Consider the following 25,272-nt stretch of genomic DNA (forward strand, 5'->3'; position numbering starts at 1 on the left):
GGAAATGGAATTTTTAGATTTAATAAAAATATATATATACAAAAATATTAACAATGGTGAGAGGAACTGAGACTAATGATTCGGACAATCTTCATAAAATAAGGCTCAATGAATTATTCTCGACAATAATTGCTCAAAACATAAGTTATATGGACTCTTATTTTGCCAAAGTATATTCTCAAAAAAATTGATTGTAAATGTTAAGCATGGAACATCAAATCACCTAAGCTAAGCATGACCCATCTAATCAAATAACACCCAATTTAATCAAATCATATTTCAAATAATTTTTAGTGCAAAAGTCTTAAAAAGAATTAATTAAATTACTCATGTATGAAGCTCGGCCTCCTCCGTCATCCCAGTATTGGGGTTTAGCTACTCATATTAATCATGTTCTCAAAATACATAATTGATGCTGAAAATATGATTAAATGAGTGGAAAAAATATACAACAGTGAATCTAAGACCCACAAGAGACGTCCATAAATAAACGATAAAAGCTTACTGCTGTTTAACAACGACAAAGAGAAATTGATGTTGACGCTGGTTAAGAACGACGGTCCTGGGAGGTCCGTTCTTCATCTTCTTCTTCTTCTACAGCAGCAGCAGGAAGCTTTCCTGCAACTCATGTTCTTCGCCTCTGCAACCTCTCTCTGGTCTCTGCTTGACCCCTAAACCCTTCCAAGACTCTCCCATGCACACAAGAACTTCAATTTTGCTCGTGTTACAGTACACGTGCTCTGTTTTGGGTGTGTGAATCATACCGAAAATTCCATCCAAATTTGATCGATCATGTCACCCATACTATGTTCCTTAACCTATATCACATCTCTATACCAAATTTCAGCCATTAAATCGACCCATAACCCCTTCATTTTGACTGATCGAAATTCTGCCAGAACTTTTTAGAAATTTCCCGCCAAAATCGTTTTTTGAATTTTTGAATTTGAGAAGAAGGTGCCCCTTATCCAGAGTGCTGGGGTGCGAATAGTAATTTGGGTGGAAATAGTAATTTTTCCGGGTTCCTCCGGGACATTTCTGGGGTGTTTCTGGTACATTTCTGGGGTGCCTTTAGTACTTCTCGCCGGGGTGTAAAACATCACTTATTGAGCAACTCTTTCTACACAAGGGTATTTCTCCAAAAATTACCTACAAACACACAAAACACCATAATAAGGACGAAAACGAGTACTAACAGTACGAAACATTGAGGACAAATTAGACAAATAAATGCGTCTATCAGCAGCACTGCTCAAAATTTGTTTTCGGGATAGAACAAAGACGTCACAAAAGCTCTATATATATCGAGAGCTAATCACACCTTGTTAAATTCCAAAGAAATCCATGCAAGTGGATATCATATGGAAACTCACAGTGATGAGAATGTAATTGATTGCGTCTTTTATAACCTTTAATGAATGTGGAAGGAAGCATATTCTTAGAGAAATTTATGAGTCAATTTAGTGAAATATAAATCACTAGTATTTGGATTGTTGAATCCATATTGACTCATACAGTCTTTGGGAATAACCATAAAGTAACTTTGGTTGTGACATGATGATCGTTTTGAAAGGACTCATACGAACATCACTTTATTTGAGTGAACAAAAACGGGAAAAAGATTGACAGAATACGAAATGATGGCATATCTCTCAATAAGTGTTCTCTAAAGAACTATATGCACAACCCCCATTCCCGTTATGATTTTAAGTAAGAGAGCATATCACTAATTTCACAAAGTCTTCAGTAAAACAGGATCGAGACCATCCTAAGATGCAAATGGTAAACAATCCATATTATAAAGATAACAAGGTGAAATTAGAAAAATATGCATGCAGAATGCGGACCATTAAAGTGACTTATGACTCTGGTGAATGTTTTGACATTTTGGACCAGTTATAGTTCCCAAGAAATTTGCGTTTAAAAACTCCTAGCACATATTACACAATACAAAGTGCAAAGGCTCACCACAGTGATAGAGAATTTACATCAAAAGGACTTGATGAATATTGCATGTTTAATAAGATCAACATAGAGCATCTTATACCCAATGGTCTTGCAGAGGCTACCATCAAAGGTTACAGATGGTACCTAAGGAATATGTTATGCATACCAACCTATCTTTTATTGCTTTGGGGATATGCAATATTACACGCATCTTACTTAATTCATTTTTAGAACCCAATATTAGTCAACCTTTTCTGCGTACCAGTTGGTAACTGGATTTAAGCCTGACATTCGTGTTCTTACGCATTTTTGGTTGCACTGTATATGTGCCATTACGACTGCACATCGTACTATGATGGGTCTTCAAAACTGTTAAGTAGTTATGTTGGAATGAGTTCCCAACAATTATCCCTATTTTAAAACTTTTGGCAGGAGATCTCTTACCGCTAATTTGCGGGTTATCACTTTAATGAGACAGTCTTCCCGTCGTTAGGGGAGATAAGAAAAGGTATTTTCTAAGGGAACGACAAGAATTGTCGTGGTGTGTTCCCACTGTATCTCATATTGATTCTTGTACTCCACAAATGTAAATGTGAAGTGATAAAGAATATTCGATTTTCAGAATGTACACTGATGTTGCTAAAGTGATGAGATCACACATACCATCTACAAACCTACCTGCAAAGTTACAAATCCTCAATAAGGGATATACACCATAGACTAAGGTGTTGCAACTACACTTAGTGGAAGTGTGATTGAGGCCATGGATCCATAAAAGAAGTTGGAGAGATCACTTGGTTCGATCAATCCTCACCTAGAAAGGAAGTGGGTGAGTAAGGCACAACTTATTTATATCATCAAAAATCATCTCATAAGATTGTCTCTGAATATGTCCATGAATCAAACTGGAGGACGCTCCGAAGTTTTAAATGATTCTAGAGAACAGTGAAATCCTGGCGGATTATGAGAATGCATATGAGTCAATGGAAGTATCATACGTGCACAATGATGATACAATCCATAAACAGTTGCTCCAGAAATAGAGCACAATGAGATCGAACCATGCTTTATTTTGATTAATTTCAAATAAATAGCATATTTGGCTTACGCAATCCAGGTAGAACTTAGTTCTTTGACAAATATACAGGTATTTGGTGTGGCAGTGCTAACCAACCAAGTGTAAAGCCTATTGGACATACATGATTAATTTGTCACAAAGCATAATGAAAAGAAAGCAGTCTTAAAGGATAAAGACTCGCCTTGTGGCGCGAGGTTTCTCACAAAGCCCTGGAATTTTTCTTTTGTAATGAACGTTATAGCGTTCTGCTACTTAGTTAGCCTAGTAATTTCAAAAAGACTTGAAATGCAGCATATGGTTATTACAGTAGAACTTCGATAAATTAATTCGTGATAAATTAATAGCTTCGCTAAAATAATATTTTTTACTAGTCCCAAATTGGGCCAGTGTATTAAATTAATAACCTCGCTAAATTTATAAGATAATATAATTTTTAAGTGTCCAATAGGGCCCAACTGAAATATAAATTAATAATCATTATAATAGCACTACATTATGAAGCCTTACTAAAATAAAATTCCAAAGTTGTTTGTTTTCTTGTTCACATTTATGCCACATTGGACTTTATCTATGATATTTTGTAGTCCCTTAAGGAGTTCAGGAGTGCGTTTTTCAAATTGTAGGAGGAAATCATTTAGCTTTACTATTGATAAAATTTCTTTTTTTACGAGAAACTGGATCCACAACGCAACTATCATCCTTTAGTTCCTCTCCTTGGGGATTTGATATAACACTCCCAATAATTTCTTTGTCTGTCCAAATTTCCGCACTGTTATCATTTTCACATGGATAGTCTAGCGACATGTCGACATTTATTTGATTACAGTAATTCAACTCCTTGATTATAAATCCAAGTTCATTAATACCTTCATCTTCAACGACTGGTACATTTCCATTTTTTTGTGACTGAAGTTTACAATGTTGTAAACAATTTGCAATTGACTTTTATTGAACATCTGTTGTCCATGACAAAACTGCAATATTGGACATTGATTTTTTCTGGACTTAATTTTCATGTTTCATAACCTTGAATGAATTTTTTTTATGGGAAATCTTTAAGTTAACTTAAATATTTCGTTTTCTTTTATTTTTGAAACTTAAACTTAGAATGTTTCGATAATTTAATAACTTATTAATTTATCGATAGATTAATACTTCGCTAAATTGATAGAATTTGACAGCCCCAACATTATTAATTTATTGAAGTTTTACTGTATGTATATCTGAAAGATTCAAGAGATAACAGATATTTACAAAAGTACTTGATAGACTTTTGTTTCCCAAATCAAGTGACTCTAAACCATAGACTGCATTTACAGTTAGATATAACCCTCACTTATAGATTGAAGCAATCAGGCGGATGTGGTATACCCGTCTAAGTGACTATTTGATTTGGAGGGGATAGACAAGTAAGGTATTTTTCCTTGCGTATTCACAAGAAAGTTCCTGATTTGGAATTGTAGCTATCTATATCGATGGTACAGACATGATGGGTACTCTTGATGTAATAAGAGACCTTAACAGCTATTTGAAATCCGAATTTGAGATGAAAAGTCTGGGGACAGCTCGACCAAATATTGAGCTTGTGGTATATTATTCCACCAGTTTGCATATGTCTAAAGTTGTCAGGCAATTTAACAAAGACATGCATCTGGATAGCACTGCCATGATTAGTCGAGGTTCAAATGTAAGTAAGTGAGCATTTTGTATAAAAGAAGATGTGTTGGGTGATGAAATTCCCATATCTAAGTACAATAGATGCATTGTTGTACTTAATATAATATTGTACTCGATAAAATTTTGCATCCTCAAGGAACTTGTTAGCTAGATATAGATCATCGCCAACACAACGTCATTGGAATGGTATAATGAATGTAATCATGTACTTAAAAGTAACCATTGACATAAATTTGTTTTATCCCTGCAAAGACATAAAAAGGAATGCTAAAGGAACTGCAATCCAAAGGTTGTTGATTATGAAGGAACGATAATCTCTTCTCCAACGAAAGTAATCAGGGGGAGATATGGTAGACTGTTTTCTAAATCATTACCGATATTCAGTTTCGAAAAGTACATGACTAAAGGAATTGTCTGGAACAACTCTGAAATTAATCAGGGGGAGATTCCGACATCAGGAGGAGGATCCAAGGATATGATGTCGACATATTTTACTTCGAAATTGAAGTTGTGTTGTACTCTTTTTACCTTCGATCGAGAATAGTTTTTCCCAAAGGGTTTTGTCACTCGACAAGGTTTTTAGCGAGACAACACTAAAAACATCAAGTATATTGAACGTTCAAGACATGAAGATCGCGTTGATATTACTGAAAATATCTGAATCAAAGAAATGAAACGCGATAGTCTGTTAAGCAACGTAACTTCCAGAATCAATAACAGGATCTTATAAACATTCATGTCATCAAAGTAAAGTGTGATAAACTCCTTTTGACTGCACTAGACTAATAAAAATTGTTTGGCATCAGGGGGATCATCTAATGGCGTGTTGAACTATTTTCCTTCACCGAGGTTACCTTTTCCTATGGGATTTTGTTACTCGACAAGGTTTTCAATGAGGCAACGTATACGTATCCAATTATGTTCTAAGTTTAATTAATATTATACTCTTTTCTTTAGTTCGGGTTCTATCCCTTTGGGTTTTCCCTTACGAAGTTTGACCGAGGCAATTAACTTAGACTCATCGTCTTTTAAGATCGTATTGCATGTGATGAACTACATGTAAAGTACGAGACAACATGTGAAGTATTACATTGCAGAGTTGTGCCAAAGTTTTGTCCCACTGGGTTTTTCCTTATCAAAGTTTTAATGAGGCAATGGACTTCGATAGAAGTCATCAAGGAGAACGACATTTGAAGAATTATATGTGAAGCACTGTCTATAAAGTTTTGTTTTGTTATTGAACCATATAAGGGGGAGTGTTACAGGGGGCCTACGGCCCATGGATGTATGGTCCAACTAGATAATTAGGGTTGTATATAAAGGATAATATGTAATGCTTCTATTCTAATCACCTAATAAAATTGTTCTTCTCCTTCCTCTTATCTTTCTCTGTTTCATCTATAATTCTCCTACAACAGAAATCGTATTGAAATCCTGATGTTGATGATATTATTTCCAAAACATACTCCTATTAATTATGGGTTTAGTTCTCAATATAAAGCATCCCAGTAAATACCAAACGTGTTGTTTCGACACCGCTTCTCTCCTCTAAGAGAGGATTTGGTTTTACCTTTTTTTTTCTCTCGATTCATGCTTTAGTTGTATGATCCGTGTCTGTTGTTATTTTGCAGATTTCTTTGGTCGCATGGTACTGTAATCGACTGTCGCATGAAAGAAGTTGGTATGTAAATTTCCGTGATCTCTTTTAAATATTGGCATTTGCATATGTATAGGACAAACTTTCTCTCTTTAGACGAGCCCATGTTAAGAAGGAAATGTAGAAAGGTTTTTTCTTCTTCTTTCACCTTTTTGAGAACTGAACAGTTGAAGAGAAGAGAGAAAGTGTCGTAACGTAGAGAGATTGTTTGATGGGTAAATAGATATATGGAGAACCGGCGACGACTTTATGGTGCTCCATTTCTGTACGCCCAAGGAAAAGATATTTTGGTAAGAAATTTCTGGATTCTTCTGTACTTCAATTTTTTTTTTTCATTTAAATCATTGTGGGCGAATCTCCGGATTTTTGTGTGGTGTAGTGGTTTTTCAGATTTTGTTGAGGTAGTTGGAAGTCGAATGTTGCTATGCTTCCAGCTGCCATCACTTGAACGCATAGAAACAAACTCATATATAGGGCTGCACAACGGGTAGGGTGGGTAGGATATGGCCTATACCCGCCACCCTACCCGTTTACCGGCGGTTAAGAAAATCTTTATCCGCCACCCTACCCGTCAAATAATGGATAGGGTAGGATACGGTTAAAAAACTGGCGGGTAGGGTAGGGTTGACGGGTAGGAGTAGGGTATGTGCATTTCTAGGTAGGGTGGGTAGGATATGGTCTATACCCGCCACCCTACCCGTTTACTGGCGGTTAAGAAAATCCTTACCCGCCACCCTACTCGCCAAATAATGGATAGGATAGGATAAGATTAAAAAACTGGCGAGTAGGGTAGGGTTGACGGATATGGGTAGGGTATGTGCACCCCTACTCATATATGAACACATGGCTTGGATGAGGTGATTAAACAAATTAAGTATCAAAGCTTTTACTGGTGTAAAAATTCAGAACCAATAAAAGGGATTTATCTAGAGAATGTAATCTTTGGGGACAATTCTTCGTTACTTAGTTGGTTTGTCCCTTTTGATTTTTATGGGTTGTTTGGAGTTATTAGTGAGGAGCTGTAAGTTTTACTGTTTCTGCTTTTGTTTTAGGAGGTGTAACGTAACCCTTCTCATCCCTTCACACGCTGCTTTTAATGTCGAACGGTGACCAATATCGACAAAAAAGAGGACGACAAAAAAGCGGCCAATATATTCCATTGGAGTCCCTCAAAACACATCTAAATATTTGAAGTTTCGCGCCGAAGGGGTTGATGGTAGTTAATCGAAAGAACCTTAAGTTTCCTCACAGCTCTCTGTTACAATGATAGCCTTTCCAAAGTCAAAATCGTGTGGTTAGCATGAGGTTTTTTGCCAGTCAGATTCCAGTAGTGGCTTGGCTTGGAAAACGATGGTTGCACTATATAGAACCCGTAAGGAACATAAGCAATGATCAGCCGTGGAACGTTGTCAGCCCTGGACTGCTTTTATATAACCAATCTCCCAAATGAAATATCTGCCTTAACTACGTCCATTTAACCTTAATGATATGCCAAAAACATGGAAGGACATAATCGAAATTGGGGAGCTTATAAAGCCAAACAAGAATTTTTTGAGGAGATTATCATGTATCGCGATCTCGATCATGTTTCTGCTAATGAAGTACATGCACATAGTGATTAAGTGAACCAAAAATGAAAAAATATACTCCCTCCATTTCTAAAAATTAGGCTTGTTTTCTTATTTGGGTATGTCAAAAAAATAGGCTTGTTTCCATATGTGGAACAAAACTAGTCATAAAAATCCAAGGTGACCAAACTTGTGGTACAAAAACCCCACTCAAATGTTGGGATTCATTGAAACTCCATCTTAAACTAAATTGATACAAAAACTCCAAATTTTAAAAAATTGATACAAAAACCCCAAATTTCAAAATTGATTTCATCAAATTTTAATTTTATGATGAAACCAATTTAGTTTCATCAAAATTTTGTTTTTTGGGGTTTTTGTGTTACTTTTGTTTTGGCGGGTTTTTTGTGGATGGATAGTGACACCTTTAGGATTATAACTCGCGGACCGTATGTGGAAAGTCAAATGTTATGATTTTACTAGTATACCCATAGAGGGACCACTTTTCTCTCTCCCTTTTCTCTCTTAATATAAAAAGGGGACCACTTCTCTCTCCCATTTCTCTTAGGTTGTGTTTGATAGGAGTTAATTCCATGGAATTAACCATCTTTCCATGATAGCGTGTTTTCATTCGTTTGGTCACAAATCTGTTTCCATGGAATTGCAATAAAAATGTGGCCTAAAGTAGGTTTTAAACTCAATTCCGTGGAATTTCATGGAAAGTCTTTCCTTGCCTCCTCCAGGAAACTGATTCCATGGAAACATTTTCCATGGAATTGTTTACTTTCTCTGTTATCAAACACAGCCTTATATCAAATGAGTGGGGACCAAGGATAGATCAGAAAAAAACATGAAAAAGTGGCTACAATGATTGGGTTTCTTAAATTTTGTGAAAACCAAACAAGCTATCTTTTAGATACGGAGGGAGTATAAAAAAAAACAAAAACATAAACTCCAGAAATTAAAAAATATCAAAATTAGAAAAAGTCCGAAGGCCATAATTTTTATTTGTTTTGTTCTATTACATTGCTTTTCTATTAGTTTACTGTATATTTTTTTTAAATTTTCAAGATTATGAGCTTATTGAATTTTTATTAGTTTTTTTTACTGATGTTGTTTGTTTTTAATGAATTAACTAAATTTAAAACATCATAAACGAGACACTGACCTGTGCGTAGTGCGGGTGACCAATTAGATGAGTTGTGAATATGGTAAAGCAAAGGGAACCCTATATAATACTTACGGTTGCCTCTTCAGGGAGTGTTGATCAAAAATAACATCACATCTTGCTCGATGCATATGTCACGAAGGATCATTTTCTTCATTAGGTTAGAACTCGGTTAGAATTCTCTTGAGAAATGAAAGACAATGTTGTCCGCATTACAGCCCCAACTCTCTCCTTACGGCGCCTCATGCTGCATACGTTATGAAAAAAAATAAAAATTGATGACTAAATTTATTTAAATATTGAAAATTATTTCAACAACAGTGAGATTCAGAAGAGTAGATCATCACCTGCAAGACATCATTTCAACTAAACATGAGGAACTAAAACATAAGAAAATAATGTGAGGAGCGAATACTTAAATTTGGCTTTAGTGATGCACGCAGGTATAAAACTCATCTTAGAGTGGTCGATAACAGTTAAAATACGATCTTTGTTCTTCTGGGTAGGACAGTGGAAGAGTACTACCTTCATCATATATCGATATGTTTATAAAAGAAATATACTGATACGTTTGCATAATAATGTCCAGGGGAACAATCTATGGAGGCATTGGCACAACTTGATGATTTAGTGGACAAGAAATTTGATGTGTTGTTTTTAAGGTTCCATATAGAAATCGGATCAAACTGTTTCATGATCTCGAAGGTTAATAAGTACAATACTCCTTATCAAGGCAAAGAGGAAACAAAAGAATGCATTATGTCGAAGACATCAATCATTCTTACCAGGGAAGAGAGGAGGTGAAATAATGCTTTGCGTCAATGACAAAGAGGATACGAAAGAAGCTATGAAGAAGCTCCTCTTCATTGTCTCCCTTAGAATTTATATTTGTTTTGGCCTTTTTTGGGTTATGTGTTTTTTCTTGCACACCAACTCAGGTATCAGTTTATTATTATTTATTCTTTTGACCAATATGTAGTATTTAAAAAACTTATAACATTTTCGCTTTAATGAAGTTGGTTTTATAAAATGAGTCCAAAATGCTGACTTACAAAATGAGCACTCCCAGCTTACAAAATGCTGACAAAATCAATGCCGACAAATGTTACGAAATGTATTGAAAATGGTATTCCCAACTTACAATGCCGACATTGTAAGTTATTTATCGAGCACGCCGATACTATTTTTCGGCATGGTCTTCATCACTTCCGGTATGATCTTCATCACTAGTACAATGCCGGCGATGTAAAAAAAAAAAATCACTTCCGGCGTGGTCTTTATCGTTTCCGGCATGGTATTCATCACTTCCAGCATGGTCTTCATCACTTCCGGGATGGTTTTCATCACTAATACAATACCAGCAATGTAAAAAAAAATCGTTTTCAAAGTGAGAGACGATAGAGAAGGAGAAGAGAATTTGAAAGGGAATGAGAATATTTAGGTTTGATTTTGTTTCAAAGGGTAGTTTAGTATTTCCGTCCCTAAAAAACAACCCTTAACAAGAACTATTATATGGAAATACTAATTCATATCCCCCAATTAGTTTTCATATCCCCAATTGGGCTTTTTTTAGGCTTCTCTTAAATATAGCACATACTTTTATTAACTATAGCCCACATAAAATAAGTGATTAATCTAACCAAACAGACTCTTATAAAATTATTAACATAACCCATGAAATTATATACAACTTTTATATATAGCCCAAAGTAAATTATCAAATCCCTAAATCAAAATAAAATAAAATAAAGTTAATTATATAATTTTCATAATTCAAGTTATGTAAGATCTATGGCATAATTGATGATTTTTAAGAATACTCTTTAATGTAATCATGATTGGGAAAAAAGAACATCATCTTAGAATATTTTTTTATTGAATAATAGTGCATATGGAGTTTTAGAAAATTGATTTTTTGAAAAAAGAATAAAACCTTATTTGATTTCATTTCGGTTTTCGATTGATATGGTTGTGGAGAATTTTTAAGAGAATAGTTAGAATATATAACCTCAATTGAAATTATTGTAATTATGATTTAGGAAAAATAACATCATTTTAGAGAAAAGGTGAAAAGTTGGGTTTATTTTGTTTTTGGGGAAAAGTAAAAATTAAGGTTCATAATTGTGCAATTTGTTAGAATAATGAGAGAACAATTAGATACAAATTGAAATATAATTTAGTTTGGATCTAAAAAGAAGTTAAGGTTTATATTAGGGAAAAATAGGCGCGGTCCAAAAAAAATAATATTATAATTGTCAGGCCCACAATTAATTTTGAGTTCTGTGATACCCATAATTATATGAAATTATTAAAAATGTCTGCTGACGGATTATGCATCCGCATGACGGGTTATGCATCAGGGGTATAATTGGCAACACAACTTGGATATAACATATCTAAAAAACCCCGCCTTGGAATTTTACAAATTTTATATCGTTCGAAGCTTTTTAAGAGAGCTACACAACGAGTACAAACAACAATATCAAATTTTTGTTTTTAAAGAAAAAATTGGAGGTGGTCCTCATTTTAGGAAAAATTTCCGAAAAATAGATACATAACTATTATGAAGCCACCTAAAAAGATGCATAACACATTATGCAGACACAACAAAAAGATGCATAAACGTTATGCAACCATATTTTGGTTCATGCATTTACTAATTTAGTTATGCAACCACTAAAACGATATATACGCCTAAAAAAATAACATCACAAAATACAAAAGACGCATAACGAGCTATGTAATAATTTTCTCGACTACATAACAAGTTATGCATCCATTGTTTTGGTTAATTTCAGTGCTTACAAAAAAAAAGTTGATGCATAATGCGTTATGCTGCGATTTTTTTGGATGCATATGAAGTTATGCATCGATTTTTTTATTTCAGTGCTTACAAAAAAGTGGTTGCATAATGCTTTATGCATCCATTTTCACGACTGCATAACATGTTATGCAGATATTATTTTAGGTGCATGATAACTTATGCAGTCTTTTTTTAATGTTGGTTTTAATACTAACAAAAAATTTGTTGCATAACGTGTTATGCAACCATTTTCTGGACTACATAATAAGTTATGCACCAACTTTTGTAAATGCATAACAAGTTATGTAACCATTTTCATAGTTGCATAATAGATTATTTAACCATTATGACCAACACCAATACATTCATAGGTTCCCAACCAACAACACCAACTCCTCAAACTCATATAAATAAGAAGAATACCTGTGTTACAACGATACGCCTAAAAAAATAATCAGCCGTATCGATACGTATTTACACGGATACGCGTACTAATACTCCCAATACTTCAAGATACAACTCAGTTAGAAAACTTTGACTAAATATTAGAAAATTTAGATATTTTACTAGATTCTATTAGAAGTTTTAACTATAGTGACAAAATATTAGTTCCGAATCTGTCCACTGATCTTGCTCTAGACTTTCTTCCTTCTTATCCAGACTTTTTCTTTCTTCAGTGAGGTTAATCATACAGATTATATTTTAATAATGCAAACACATGTATGTATTTTGTTAAGTTTCTATCTTATACATAATATACTTATTTTAGACTACTGATCAATATTGAGTATGCCGTATCGCCGTATTTTAGTTTTTCAAGATGGTGTATCATAGTAGCGTATTGGTATTTTGTATCCGATACCGTATCCGTATCGTTGCAACACAGAAGAATACATCAAAGTATGGTACACATGAACATCTGAAGTATGGAAATGGATCACAACTACACAAATTTCACAAATAAAAAGGGACATCAGTTGATTCACTACTAATTCAAGTAGTTATAGAGTATGTTGTAACTTGTACTAGTACTTTCTAAAATAAAAGCTATATTATTAGAGAAAATACAGAACATACAAATAATAAATTAAATACATAATATCAACAATGTGAACAAGGACCACAAGGTTTCAAAACCGGAAGGGATGTCTATTTTTCCAACATTTAATATTTCTAATTATTCATAACGTGATAGTACTCAAAGTACTGATGTAACATCTTATATCTTAGAGGCTTCAGAACTTACATTGGCTGAATGAGATAACATGTACTCCCATTTGCTTATTTTCAGCACCAAGAAGAAAAGCTCCAACATTGACAGAGGAGACCCCAAACTACATTACAGATGAGGATTACAGACTTTTTAACCATGACTCAAGTCCTTCCACACATTTCAAGACCTTTGCTACACCTCCAGATACTGAAATATGGTTTATCACCATATCAAAACAAACACATTCTGTGATTCTGTCCCCACCAGTTGCTACTAGCCAAATGTTGTCAAGGAGAAAAAGTAAGCAAGAAACCCGGATACAAAAACAAACAAAATTTAAGAAGAAAGAAGTGAGCATACCCCACTTGTCAACAGACGTAAAGCAGAAGCATTCTTTCTAGTATCTAAAAAGCAAGTAGGGTGTGAAGCATCTGTCATTGCCTCCAGAAATCATGAATCGTTCAATCTCTTCCTGGCATAGAGAAGATCAGTATTAGCCCGTACATGTACATATGGATTAGGTAGCACCAATTTATACGATATTCACTACAAATCGCGGGTCACCTAAGTGCTAAACATGCTTATGATTTTGGCTCACTGTTATTTTCTTATCGGGATCCTTGGAGAATTCATCATTAATTAACAACCTGAGGTATCAATATAATGCATAACTAGTCCGTAAACCACCAGTCTTAGAAAGAAGATCATTCACTGCTTCCAATTTAATTTTAGTATTTGCTTTTCTGCACTTCCCTGTGTATCTGAAAACTCAAATTTTATCTATCCGTAAATGGAGAAAACAAAATGTCATGTAGAAACCAATCTCTGAAAATCAATATAAACAAAATTCTGAAAGTAATACATAGCAGTATCTACATTAAATACTAGAGTAGCAGATATTGTGGTTGTAACTTGTAATAACCATATGAGGACACTGACAGGTACATAGTATCTGTTGAGAAGGGGAGGAGGAGGATCTTCATAGATAGAAGAATGTTTATGATTCTATACAATTAATTGTTAATCATACAAATCTAAAACCTTATATTGATATCAGAAACACATACAAAAAAAAAAGGATTCCTAGCCAGATCACAAACGGTACTCAAACAACAATCAACAAAAACAAAATAACAATTGAAGCCAGATCCAAAAAAACGAACCTAAGATCGCCTTTAAGTCCGTAGATGTCCCTTTCCCCGCGTGAAATCTCATGTTCTTCGAAACCCTAAGCAAACAACAAAAACAAATATCTAAAACCTAAAAGAGAAAAATCGAAATCGAACTAAACCTAGAAACAAAAATTCGAAGTTGAAATCTAGAGAGAATCTCAATTGCAAAGAAAATCAACAGCTTCTCTCGCCTCTCCCTTCCTGTTTCCTGAAGAAAATGAAGAAGATAAAACACGAAGAACTAAGTGGAGTGTATTCGATCAGGATTAATATGGATAAAAACATATACTCCCTCCGTTTTTTTAATAGGCCACTTTTGTTTTTAGCGAAATTTAAGGAAATTAGGAGAACTAATCATTGAAAGTGGTCTTCATGACATTTGTCAATAAAAGAAGTGAAGTGAAATGATCCCCGTGACACTTGTTAGTAAAAGAAGTATAGTGAAGTGGTCCATATGACACTTGTCACCAAAAGAAGTTAATAGAAAAGTGGTCCCAAAAAATTAAAGTAACATTTAACTTTCTCAATTAAGAAACTGGCCTATTTTTTGAAACTTTTATTTATAGAAACTGACATATTAAAAAAGGACGGAGGGAGTACTAGTTTACCTGAATCAAGTGGATTTATAAAGTTTCTTAAAAGAATCTTATAGATTCTTATAGATATATAATTTTGGATTATAATCGATTAGATTTATAAAAACTGAAGATCGTGTTTCCCTTTTGAATAAAAGCCCATCAATAAAATTGAGGTGATGGGTGGTGGTGTGTGATATATGTGTTGGTGGCGGCGGTAGTTGTTGTTGGTGGTGGTCAATGACGATGGTCGACAGTGGTGGTTGTTGGTGGTGGTGTGTCGTGGTGGTGGTTAGTAGCATAGGTGGTGGTGGGTGGTTGTTGGTAGTCGGTGGCGACGGTGGTGCTGGTTTGGTTGGTGGGGAAAAACATAGTATGATGTGATAAAAAAAGAAAAAAAATTTGTCCACAACAATCCATGTAACTCTTGTAGTTTGGGTTGAGATTATAATGAGATAATAATGTGCATATTTTGCCTACAAGTATCCATAGCAATCCTTATATATCCTTCTCCTCAATTATCCTAAAAAATCTTAAACAAATTGAATACCTAGGATATTTAATGATTCCTGACATATCCTAATTGAATACCTCGGATATTTAATGAATCCGGACATATCCTAATTGAATACCTAAGAGTTTTTAGGATTGTCAGATATCTATCTAAATCATAATCCAATACACCCCTGTAAGTTTAGAAGTTCAGTTAAAAGGAAAACTGAATTACGATAAATATGGGCCTTGGAGAAATTTTTTCAGGAAAACTGGGTACGCGCTTGAATTTTTACGCTCGTAGGTTTTATAGTGGGGAAAATATAAAAAATGGGTTTGACAGTAGATTTCACTTTATATTTTGATTCTGGGAAGAAGAATTATTAGTAAAAGACCATTCTACGCTAAACTTTTTTGGACTAAAGTTAATAAATGTGGGCTACATTTAAGAGAAGCTTTATTTTTTTAATAAAGGTAACTCGTTTGCTTTTGCAAGCCGTTTACTCCCCGGATTAATGAACGGTCCTCATGGTTCCAAAAGGATCGATCTAAACGGAGGCTGTCCTATATCTCTATACGTGTACGATTGTCATCAGTCTCTTACTGATAGCTAACAGTAAGAAACTCATCGTTAAGAAAACAAAACAGTTTTCTAATGGTTCCTCTTCGTTAAAGAAGAAGATGATGTTGTTAACAATAAACCCGAAAATCACAGTCCAAAACCCGAACAAAGAAATTTTTCAAAATTTGAATATATTCAAGACCACCCAATCAAACTATTATTCCTGGAGAGGACGAAATGTTAGACAAATTGTTGTAACTACTAATGCTTCTTCTCCTTCTCCTTCTTTAACAAATGGAACTTCTGAAGACAAAGGGTATATTCAGAACCCTACAACTCATTATGTTTCTTATGATGATGAAGAAAAGGGTTTGATCACTTCAGCTTCTGCTGTTGCAGAAGCTATTAGAAAAGCTTCAACTTCTCCAGTTGAGTTTGTACAAAGAATTGAGAAAGATGGAAAAAATGCTTTGGTTCTACCAAGCACTGATTTTCAGAGATTATGTGATGAGCAACTGGATTTGTTTCGAAGAATCATCGATGCTGATGCCGTGTTATCAGTAAGCGTATAACCCTAATTTAGGTGTTTTTAAATGTGTTTGATTTTGGGGATTGTTTACTTTTATTGGAAATGGTCAGAGCGGGGACTCGAATTGCTGACTTAAGTATGAGAGTCAGCCTCCGGCCTACCGAGCTATTCCCAGTTGGTTAATTTCCTGGTGTTCATTTAGTAGTTTATGTTTACATCTGCACGTTGCAGGTTTATGCGCGACCAGCTGGTAGTTATGTAATGGATCAATTGGAACTTCGCAGAGTTGCATATTTTCCTATTAGTGTAGCTGAAAGATCAGACACTGTAATATTAATTGCAAATTTTGGTGTTTCGCCCGGTTTGCGTATGGCTGAAGCTACTCTTTTGAATCAACAAGTATGTATGTTGATGACATGTAGTATGCATATTGATAAACTCGTCTGTTTCTGTTTCTATTTTTATTTCTAATTGAGTGCTAATGAAATGGTAGGCAGAAGTTATACCAGAGTGTCAGGCAGTGGTTTTTCCTATGGTGAAGCATCCATTTATTGTGGGGTTTTTGGTTGCTGAACTTCCAAAAATGGAGATGGAAATTTGTGGGAAACCAGAACAGGATAGCCAAGATGTACAACTTGGTCGTCCTTGCGAAGAATCTTACATATTCCCTCCATGCTCAGAAAGGAAACTGTGGGAAATTCAGGCTTGCAAGGAGGACACATTAGAAACGTATCAACAGTTCACTGCTGAACAAAGAGCAATTGCTACTCATATATCTCGCTCTTTGGCTACAGCATATGTCATGGATCAGGTAACCAAGTACTCATAATGTCGCTTAAACCATTTCTTTCTCTCTATACTGATTTTGGCCTCTAGTTTAGTTTCTCACTTTTTTACGTTCTCTTACAGAAAGCACTGTTACTTCAAGAGTCGTCTTGGCAAAATAATGTCAGAATGAGTGACCTTGTTGAGCAAGTAAGTGATAAGAAATTCTGATTTGGCCACTGGATTGTGTGTAAACATTGATACAATCTCACCTCTTTCACCTTAATTACATCCAACAGATTCGGGGTCCTCTTTCTAGCATCAGGACTTTGAGTAAAATGTTATCGGTTCACATAAAGAGAAGTGAGGTTTGTAATTGTTAATTGATTGATTTAGTCCGACTTTATTGCCAGATGCAAATGTGATTCAGTTTCTATGGAATGGATGTGTCATGACCCCTGCAGATGTCTTACGATATTGTCGATGACATATTGGTGCAAGGTGATCGCGCGAGAGATACTCTTGGGCAACTTCAAGATGCTGTGTACCTCACGAAGGTTCATCCTTTCTTACTATGCTTACTTAATTTGTAGGATTAGCTGTTGTGTGTCCTTATTCAAAGAAAACGTTCTCTACCTTATATGTGAAGATGAGAATGACATGTCTCTGGTAGATGAGTACTGTTTGTAGGTGCGAATATGGAAAGGTCCATTAGTTGGATCAAATCTATAAGCTGTAGCTTTATTTAGGGTCAGGGGCGGATGCAAAGCTTAGCTTCCCCTAGCTTAAGCATCCCCCAAAAGTCCAATAAATCCTTTTTTTCATTACCTATTTTTATGTAGCCCAAAATTTATGTACTAAATTTAGGCTTAGGCAAGGGTACAAAATTAGTCAAGTTATCCCCATATAATATTTCTAGTTCCGCCACTGTTTAGGGTGAAAATAGGAACATGACACGAAATAGCCTCAACTATCTTCTTCCATGGGCTCAGTTAATGGAAAAGGCTTCTGTAGAGCGATTAACTGATTCGTTTATGGATGTTTTCCAGGCTAATATTGTGCGTTATAATGAGGAGAGTTTGAAGAAAATGCGTAACGCAGAAGATGTCTATCCAATATCAGCAAGGTCTCAATTATTGGAGGACATTTCAAGCAGATCTCGTGGTCATAAGCCAGAGGCACTAGGTCCAGCCGTCCCTCTAAGTTCTGCAGGAAACGATTTGGCGATGCCGATGCCTCCACTTACTCTGGCAGCGCTACCAAATTACAGTATCAGGTAGGTTCTTGTGTTTAATATTTGTTTTATGTTCACGATTTGAATATCACTCGCCTGTGGTTGAACTGTAGCTGCTTTCAGTCAGAAATTTCTCGGTGCTTATGCTCTTTGTTTTGTCAGGCAGACCGTGCAATGTTTCTCATTTACTGGTTGATTTGGTTGACGCTGCTGGACCGCTAGCTCATAAGCAGAAACGGACATTGGAACTGACTGCACTTTCATTATCTTTACAAGTTGCGGTAGAAGAATCTGCGTTGCGTCAGGCACTGAGCAACTTAGTTGAGGGTGCACTGTTACGAACGCATGTTGGGGGCAAGGTAGAGATTGTGTCAACTGGAGCTCCAGCTGGTGGCGCTCTTGTCTTAATTGATGATGATGGGCCTGATATGCACTACATGGTAATGCTTTCATTTTCTTTTTCGGGAGCAATCTACTCTACTACTCATCCAAGTTGGTTACATTGTGTTTGTGGTACACCTTAAAGTTACTCTTTTGTATTTAATTGGTGCATCTGTCTGCAGACACAGATGCATTCCCTTACTCCGTTTGGATCAGATCTCTACTCGGAAGGCATGGTTGAAGACAATATGACGTGGAATTTTGTTGCTGGACTAACAGTCGCCCGGGAGATCCTTGAGAGTTATGGTTGTGTTGTTCGTGTCATATCTCCCCGTCTCCAAGATGCCTCCTTTGGAGCAGGCGGAACTCGGGTAGAGCTCTGGCTTCCATCCCTTCCTGCAGCATCTGATCCAACCGATTCATCCCTTGCATGAAGTGTGAATATCGAAAGATGAGGATAACATGGATCGTCAGATTGCAACAGAAACAGAATGTGGTGGTACGAATTTAATGAGGTCTCTAATCTGTATTTAGTGCAATGTAAAATTGAGTATACATATTAGTTCCCTTTGGGTATTGCTATATGATCATGCTCTTCAGAGTTCTGTACATAGTTTTAGTCAGAATGTTCTACTGTAGTTATTAATAGTTCCGCTCCTAGTACTGTAGTATAACCTTCTGTCTCCTCCTTGAGAATAGGTGGTCATAATGAGATGACTATTTTTTATTTTGGGGTGCGTGTGTATGCATATCTACTTGGTATGCAAGTGGGTCTTTACCCTCTTTGCCTAACTCACTTTTCCTGGTAAAGGAGGTAGCTATCATCATAAACCTACCAAATAACGACATTCTTATGGTGGATACCTTTTCTCTTTGTCAATGAAGCACTCTTGGAAAATTAACCAAAGAGTGATAGCGAAAAGAGATAGGGGCTTGACCCAACTCACTATATGATTTTTCTTTTTAATTAGAAACCTCCTATAACTTATATGCAGTGGTCTAGCGAATTTGCCCCTTCGTTTGCGTATGCATACTAGTCTTCCTTGGTCTAGTATACAAAGAATTTGAAATTCATGGTTCTTCATCTTAAAATGTTGGTTTCTTTAGTTGTAAGCAAGTAGATCTGTTTTATTTTATATTTAAGATTTGTTTCGAGTCAAACAAGACACATGCTTAACTATTGGAGTTAGCAATACATAAAGTATTGTTTTGATATTTTAATCACTGAGTTTTGATTCAAAGAAACTTCTTTCATTAAAACTCAACTTTTTTTGAAAATCTTTTCTTGTACCGGATCAAGAACTTCTTTAGGTGAGCATGTTCAGTTGCTTAATGGCGTTATTACTCTTAGAAAAATATTGAGTGTTGATCCCATTCTTGCTTTCTTTTTTAGGTTCTGAAGTTTTGTTTTTAACCAGAGGAGATTTCTTTTAACAAAAATTGAGCTTTTAAAACAATCCATAAGATATTTCAGGTATTTGGACTCTAAAGATTGAGTTTACAGATATGGGGTAAGTGAGAAATGTGAAAATTTTCGGATTTTTTTTTTCTTTTTTTCTTAATGGTGAGCTGATTTTTATCAATAAATCTGCCCTTTTTTGAGTTTTTAATATAAAGAAAAAGAAATGTGAAAATGTTTGTTCGATAATGTATAACAGTCTTCTAATGTCGGCAGCTGCAATCTCTTGTTTGATCGTGCATTCACTAACTTGTCTGTCTTTGTTACAGTTTAATTGGACGGTAAAGACTTGCTGAGAAATGTGTAGTAGCTGGTGTTTGTGGAATTGCAGTCCTCATACAGAGTCGAAAAAACATGGGTACCAAGGGAAATAACGGGCGCAGGTTAGTAGAATTTCTAGCCTTTACTTCTAAATGTTGAATTTCTTTCCTATGCTCATTAATCCGTTTTGTAGCAAAGGTGGATAACTACTGACAAGTTGTGTGTATTTTGCCAGTGCTGCAAGAAACCCGAATGCTACAATGAGGATTATTGTGACACTTATTACTGGAACTGTGTTTGGTTTTTTCATAGGAGTATCATTTATCATGCTTGCAATGACTAAGGTTCAGAAACTTCGCTTACGTATCATATATGTTTTATATTTCCTGTTCTGTTTCTCATTCTTGTCAGTTCATGTTATCCGTCAATTTGATGATATTTTATCTTATTTGAGGAAATTCAGCAATTTCCTTCCAGCTTTGCAACCCAAGCGTTGATTCAAGATGCTTGGTCTTCTGTAATGGGTTTAGATACAAGTATAACAAACCAAGTCCAATTGAATGGTACAACAAAGGTATGTATACCGATCTTTAGACTTTTATATTAATTCATTTTAAGTTTCTAAAATCGCTTGAAAATGGCATCCTATCGTAGATATGGGCTATAACGAATCCTAGAGGTGCAGAAAGACTACCGCCTGGAATTGTTGCATCCGAATCAGATTTGTATCTCCGCAGATTGGTGGGGAAGCCCAGTGAGGTGTGATTTCAGAACTTTATATATAATATCATAACAAGTTAGGATACATAAATATGGATTGCAATTTGTTCCAGGACAGCAATGACTGAAATTGAGGTATGGCATGTATGTGTCATTCGTTTGAGCTTTGACGCACCATGTTATATAACTTGCAGGATTTGACTATTAGGCCGAAGTATCTTGTAACCTTTACTGTTGGTATCAAGCAGAAAAGTAATGTCGACGCAGCAGTTAAAAAGGTCAGAATGGATAGAATTTCGCAATGTAAAAGTGTCAATCATTTCTTGTTTTCCTGATTTTTCTTCATCTCCTACAGTTTTCAGAAAACTTTACCATATTGCTGTTTCACTATGATGGCCGAACTACCGAATGGGATGAGTTCGATTGGTCAAAACAAGCTATTCATGTCAGTGCTCAGAAACAAACAAAATGGTATGGAACCTCTCTAAAAGGTGGACATTATAGTTGTCAGCAAATCTGTTAAAAGCTATCTTCCTATAATCCTATCAACTACGGTTTTCTTTTCTGTAAGGTGGTATGCAAAACGATTTTTACATCCTGATATTGTGGCTCAGTATGATTACATATTTATCTGGGATGAAGACCTGGGAGTTGAAAATTTCATTGCCGAAGAGTGAGTTTTCTGGCAAACACCTTTCATTTGCTGAGAATAACTTACAGTTCATGTGGACTAATATTTTGCAGTTTCTCACGAATTGTAGATACATAAGACTAGTTAAGAAACACGGTTTGGAAATCTCACAGCCGGCTTTGCAGCAAAATGGTAAATTAATCTGGCAGATGACAAGAAGAAGGGATGACCGAGAAGTACACAAGTGAGTGTAAAAAAGTCTCCCAGTTGCCTTTTTATCTGGATCTTGTGTAAAATATGAACATGTTGGTTAATGTTTAGTTACTTCTTTGTTGTCAGGGAAACAGAAGAGAAGGCGGGATACTGCGCAGAACCTCATGTACCACCATGTGCAGCGTATGAGCTTATAGTTGTTGCATATTATTTTCACTGCCTCCTTGAGACGGGGTTTATAATTCATGGGTTGTTTCTAGAGCTTATTCTTTTTATTTGATGTTAAATGTAGATTTCTTGAGATAATGGTACCTGTTTTTTCTCGAAATGCATGGCAATGTGTGTGGTATATGATTCAGGTATGCTTCAATGACCTCAGAATCTTTCTTGGTTACCCCTGGACCGGTTTACCAACTCCGTGATGTTAAATACTTGAATTACTTATTGTGTGTTTGCAGAATGATTTGGTCCACGGGTGGGGTCTTGATTTTTCCATGAGGAGATGCGTAGAGGTTAGAAAGACGCCTCCTTGTTAATACTTCCAGCTTCTTTGTGCAAAATCTTAATCTCATTTTTTTCTATCTATAGCCTGCTCATGAGAAAATGGGAGTTGTAGATGCTCAATGGGTTGTTCATCAAAGTGTTCCATCACTTGGGGACCAGGTAAGAAGCCAACCTTGGTTTATGTATATCATACAGAGAGTCTTAAAACTCTTATTCTCATGGATTACTGGAAGATGAGGATGTCTTGATTTCTTATTTCAGGGAGAAGCACAAAATGGGGACAACGGCATGGAGAGCGGTAAGTGATACCGTAGTTTCTCGATTCTGTTACAAATATCTGTGAGACTTGAAATGGATATCAAACCTGAACTTCTAAATTTGAAAAATACAAGTATGTACACAAAATTTGCTGTTAAAGTATGCTGAAGTGGAATTTATGGGTCGTATTCAGGTAAGATTAAGGTATAGACAAGAATGGACGACATTCCATAATCGATTGAAGTCTGCAGAGAAACAATACTATAACAGCTTAGGCATGGATCCACCTGTGTCCAAATCTCGTTATTATGGATGATCCTCGCGATGAGGATGACTTCGGCAATTACAGCGTTTTCAGTACCATCTACACGTAGTTTCTTCATTTTTCACATTACATTCATTAATCGATACAAAAATAGAACTCTCATAGTCAAATAGCACACTCCCAGGAGCATGAGAGTGTCAGTCTCGGTCTCCTAGAGAACTCTCATAGTCATAGGAAACTCGGCACAAATGTATAACCCACAAAAACAGCAACCAATACATCAAAACCAGGTAAAAAAATAAATTGCTCTCCGCAAGTTACAAAACTCTACTTCATAATATTGTGAAGAAGAATTCTTAATCTAATCCAATAAATTTATCATTTTCTTTTTATATATTTTTTATATTATTATTATTTATTTATCTTTTTAGTTTTGTTTATCCAAACTCTCTATGCAGCGAAGAAACCAGAAATTTCTGTGTGGGAAGGCTAAAATTTTGTTAAGTCCCCATTTAGGTGGTTTTAGCGTCACACCGTGGAAATTTCAAAGTGACCCTCAATTTAATCTTAACACCTACGTAAAGCCAACTTTAATGTGATGGAGCTGTCCATTTTGATCCCACTATAAATTCAACAAATCCGAAAAATAGATGGCAGACGGGTAAATTTATTAGTTTACCCATTGTGGTCCATCAAAAGTTGCGCGTTTCTTTATTAACCGTGCAGTCAAAGATGCCCCATGCGGTCCATAATCAGCCGCCATCGCTAGCGGGAAAATATTGATTGTTCACCACAACTTTAGCTATAGTTTATTGGAAATCAATAAAACTTATTATTCTATAACCACTTTAATATATTTTATTATTGGTGGGACCGTGTCTTTATTTATTAGTATTAAAAAGATTGTTGGAGGGACCAAAAATGCAAAATTTGTGCATCCTGTTCTAGTTTTCCAGAGTGGAAAACCGAGTTTTCCAATTCACATGGCTGGGTAGATTTCATGATTTATAAATTCCCATAGGAGCTGCCCAACGGAGTAATAAGTAATAACAGAAAGATTGGAGGGTTAGATAAATAAATAAAATGGCGACTTATAAGCATCGTGACGCTTTTTTTGTTCTCTGTTATTGGGGAAATCTCAGCTTGTTCTGTTTAAGGTGGTCTCAAGTTGGTTTGGTCCTTATTTATTCAAATATCTCAAGCACCTTTTTCTATCTCTTATTTTCCCTTTCTTATTTACGTGATATGTAGTTGCACTATCCCCTTTTTTAGCTTCTTTATTTCCCTTTACTAGTTTCATTAAATTTTCAAGAACAAAGCTTCTGGAAATAAGCCATTTCCAGAAAAGTTACGAATCTAGTTGTAATCGTCCAAAACATATCAACCATGTGCTGATTGAAACTCAGTGTGACTCGGCGAGTTCCAAACACCGATTCTTCCGACTCTGCCCTCCTAATCGAGTTAGGTAAGTTATATATCAAACAACTCAAATACACAAACACTGCCTACGTTCAAATTATTATCTGAAGCGAACTTACTCCAGCCCTTAGATAACATTGTTTGGGATTTCCTTGCAACAATTACCCTAACATCCCATGATTTCCCATTTGCAACTCTTAGAGTGACCACTGCAGTTTGGTTTTCCAAATATTGAGTTGCAAAGTTTGCAGGGATTTTAGCATACATGTATCTTACAGAACAACGTACATGATTTTCTTTGGCATTTGAAGTCTACTTGTTCAATAAATCATGTAGTATACAGTTGGGATATTCATACATGTTTTAAGCATTCAATAAAGTCTACTTGTTTAACTGAATACTCGACACTGTCTAAACTACCTGGAGCTCAAACATAAGGACAATAACTGAAAATTATTGAATCTATTGACGAAGATAAATCATGAAGCAACTATGTTCTTGAGTTGAAAAGCCTACCGCACATCCCCTATTTATATGAGACGGGTGCATTATGGCCTTGAAGAACGATTTTTTCGACTTAAATGCCTCGGCTGCTGCAAGTACCTTTTCTTTTGATTGTGTTACCTGTGAAGTATTAGTACATGAACTTCTAGTTGTAACAGCCTTGGCAAACACTTTTTGTTGTTTCGGAAAATCATGCTCATTAGCTGCATTCACAAAC

General features: G+C 35.5%; 2 protein-coding genes and 1 long non-coding RNA gene across 7 annotated transcripts; 2 read left to right on the plus strand and 1 right to left on the minus strand.

Moving 5' to 3' along the window:
- Window positions 1-13,039: 13,039 nt before the first annotated feature.
- Window positions 13,040-14,461, minus strand: LOC113342035. The gene is made up of 3 exons (XR_003356345.1): window positions 14,275-14,461; window positions 13,472-13,583; window positions 13,040-13,381 (listed from the first exon to the last, which is right to left on the minus strand). It is a non-coding gene; the product is annotated as an uncharacterized LOC113342035 (long non-coding RNA).
- Window positions 14,462-15,930: 1,469 nt separating this feature from the next.
- LOC113342085 (chloroplast sensor kinase, chloroplastic-like) lies at window positions 15,931-19,551 on the plus strand. The gene is made up of 9 exons (XM_026586743.1): window positions 15,931-16,472; window positions 16,673-16,840; window positions 16,935-17,252; window positions 17,351-17,416; window positions 17,506-17,574; window positions 17,671-17,763; window positions 18,256-18,482; window positions 18,607-18,880; window positions 19,004-19,551. Exons 1-9 carry the CDS (start codon window positions 16,032-16,034, stop codon window positions 19,253-19,255), a joined length of 1,908 nt encoding a protein of 635 aa, XP_026442528.1. The 5' UTR covers window positions 15,931-16,031; the 3' UTR covers window positions 19,256-19,551.
- Window positions 19,552-19,778: 227 nt separating this feature from the next.
- LOC113342077 lies at window positions 19,779-23,526 on the plus strand. 5 transcript variants are annotated; one of them, XM_026586736.1, is made up of 16 exons: window positions 19,780-20,132; window positions 20,215-20,332; window positions 20,550-20,663; window positions 20,777-20,885; window positions 21,005-21,115; window positions 21,196-21,300; window positions 21,456-21,539; window positions 21,617-21,732; window positions 21,833-21,934; window positions 22,023-22,136; window positions 22,232-22,288; window positions 22,398-22,464; window positions 22,564-22,617; window positions 22,694-22,768; window positions 22,871-22,907; window positions 23,061-23,526. In XM_026586736.1, exons 3-16 carry the CDS (start codon window positions 20,635-20,637, stop codon window positions 23,075-23,077), a joined length of 1,077 nt encoding a protein of 358 aa, XP_026442521.1. In that variant the 5' UTR covers window positions 19,780-20,132; window positions 20,215-20,332; window positions 20,550-20,634; the 3' UTR covers window positions 23,078-23,526. The 5 variants fall into 5 exon arrangements, with proteins under 5 accessions (XP_026442523.1, XP_026442521.1, XP_026442524.1 ...); XM_026586738.1 differs by lacking the exon at window positions 20,215-20,332 and having other exon boundaries at window positions 19,779-20,132; XM_026586739.1 differs by lacking the exon at window positions 20,215-20,332 and having other exon boundaries at window positions 19,795-19,930.
- Window positions 23,527-25,272: the final 1,746 nt, after the last annotated feature.

Source organism: Papaver somniferum, unplaced genomic scaffold (genome assembly GCF_003573695.1).
Source record: "Papaver somniferum cultivar HN1 unplaced genomic scaffold, ASM357369v1 unplaced-scaffold_33, whole genome shotgun sequence".
NCBI classification, from domain to species: Eukaryota; Viridiplantae; Streptophyta; class Magnoliopsida; order Ranunculales; family Papaveraceae; genus Papaver; species Papaver somniferum.

Excerpts from the sequence above, each read along its gene's own strand:
- LOC113342085 (XM_026586743.1), top strand. The coding sequence starts at position 16,032 with ATGATGTTGTTAACAATAAACCCGAAAATCACAGTCCAAAACCCGAAC. Across the intron at positions 16,841-16,934 it reads CTACTCTTTTGAATCAACAA|GCAGAAGTTATACCAGAGTG; the intron begins GTATGTATGTTG and ends ATGAAATGGTAG. Across the intron at positions 17,253-17,350 it reads CAGCATATGTCATGGATCAG|AAAGCACTGTTACTTCAAGA; the intron begins GTAACCAAGTAC and ends GTTCTCTTACAG.
- LOC113342077 (XM_026586738.1), top strand. The coding sequence starts at position 20,635 with ATGGGTACCAAGGGAAATAACGGGCGCAG. Across the intron at positions 22,137-22,231 it reads GATGACCGAGAAGTACACAA|GGAAACAGAAGAGAAGGCGG; the intron begins GTGAGTGTAAAA and ends CTTTGTTGTCAG. Across the intron at positions 22,289-22,397 it reads CATGTACCACCATGTGCAGC|ATTTCTTGAGATAATGGTAC; the intron begins GTATGAGCTTAT and ends TGTTAAATGTAG.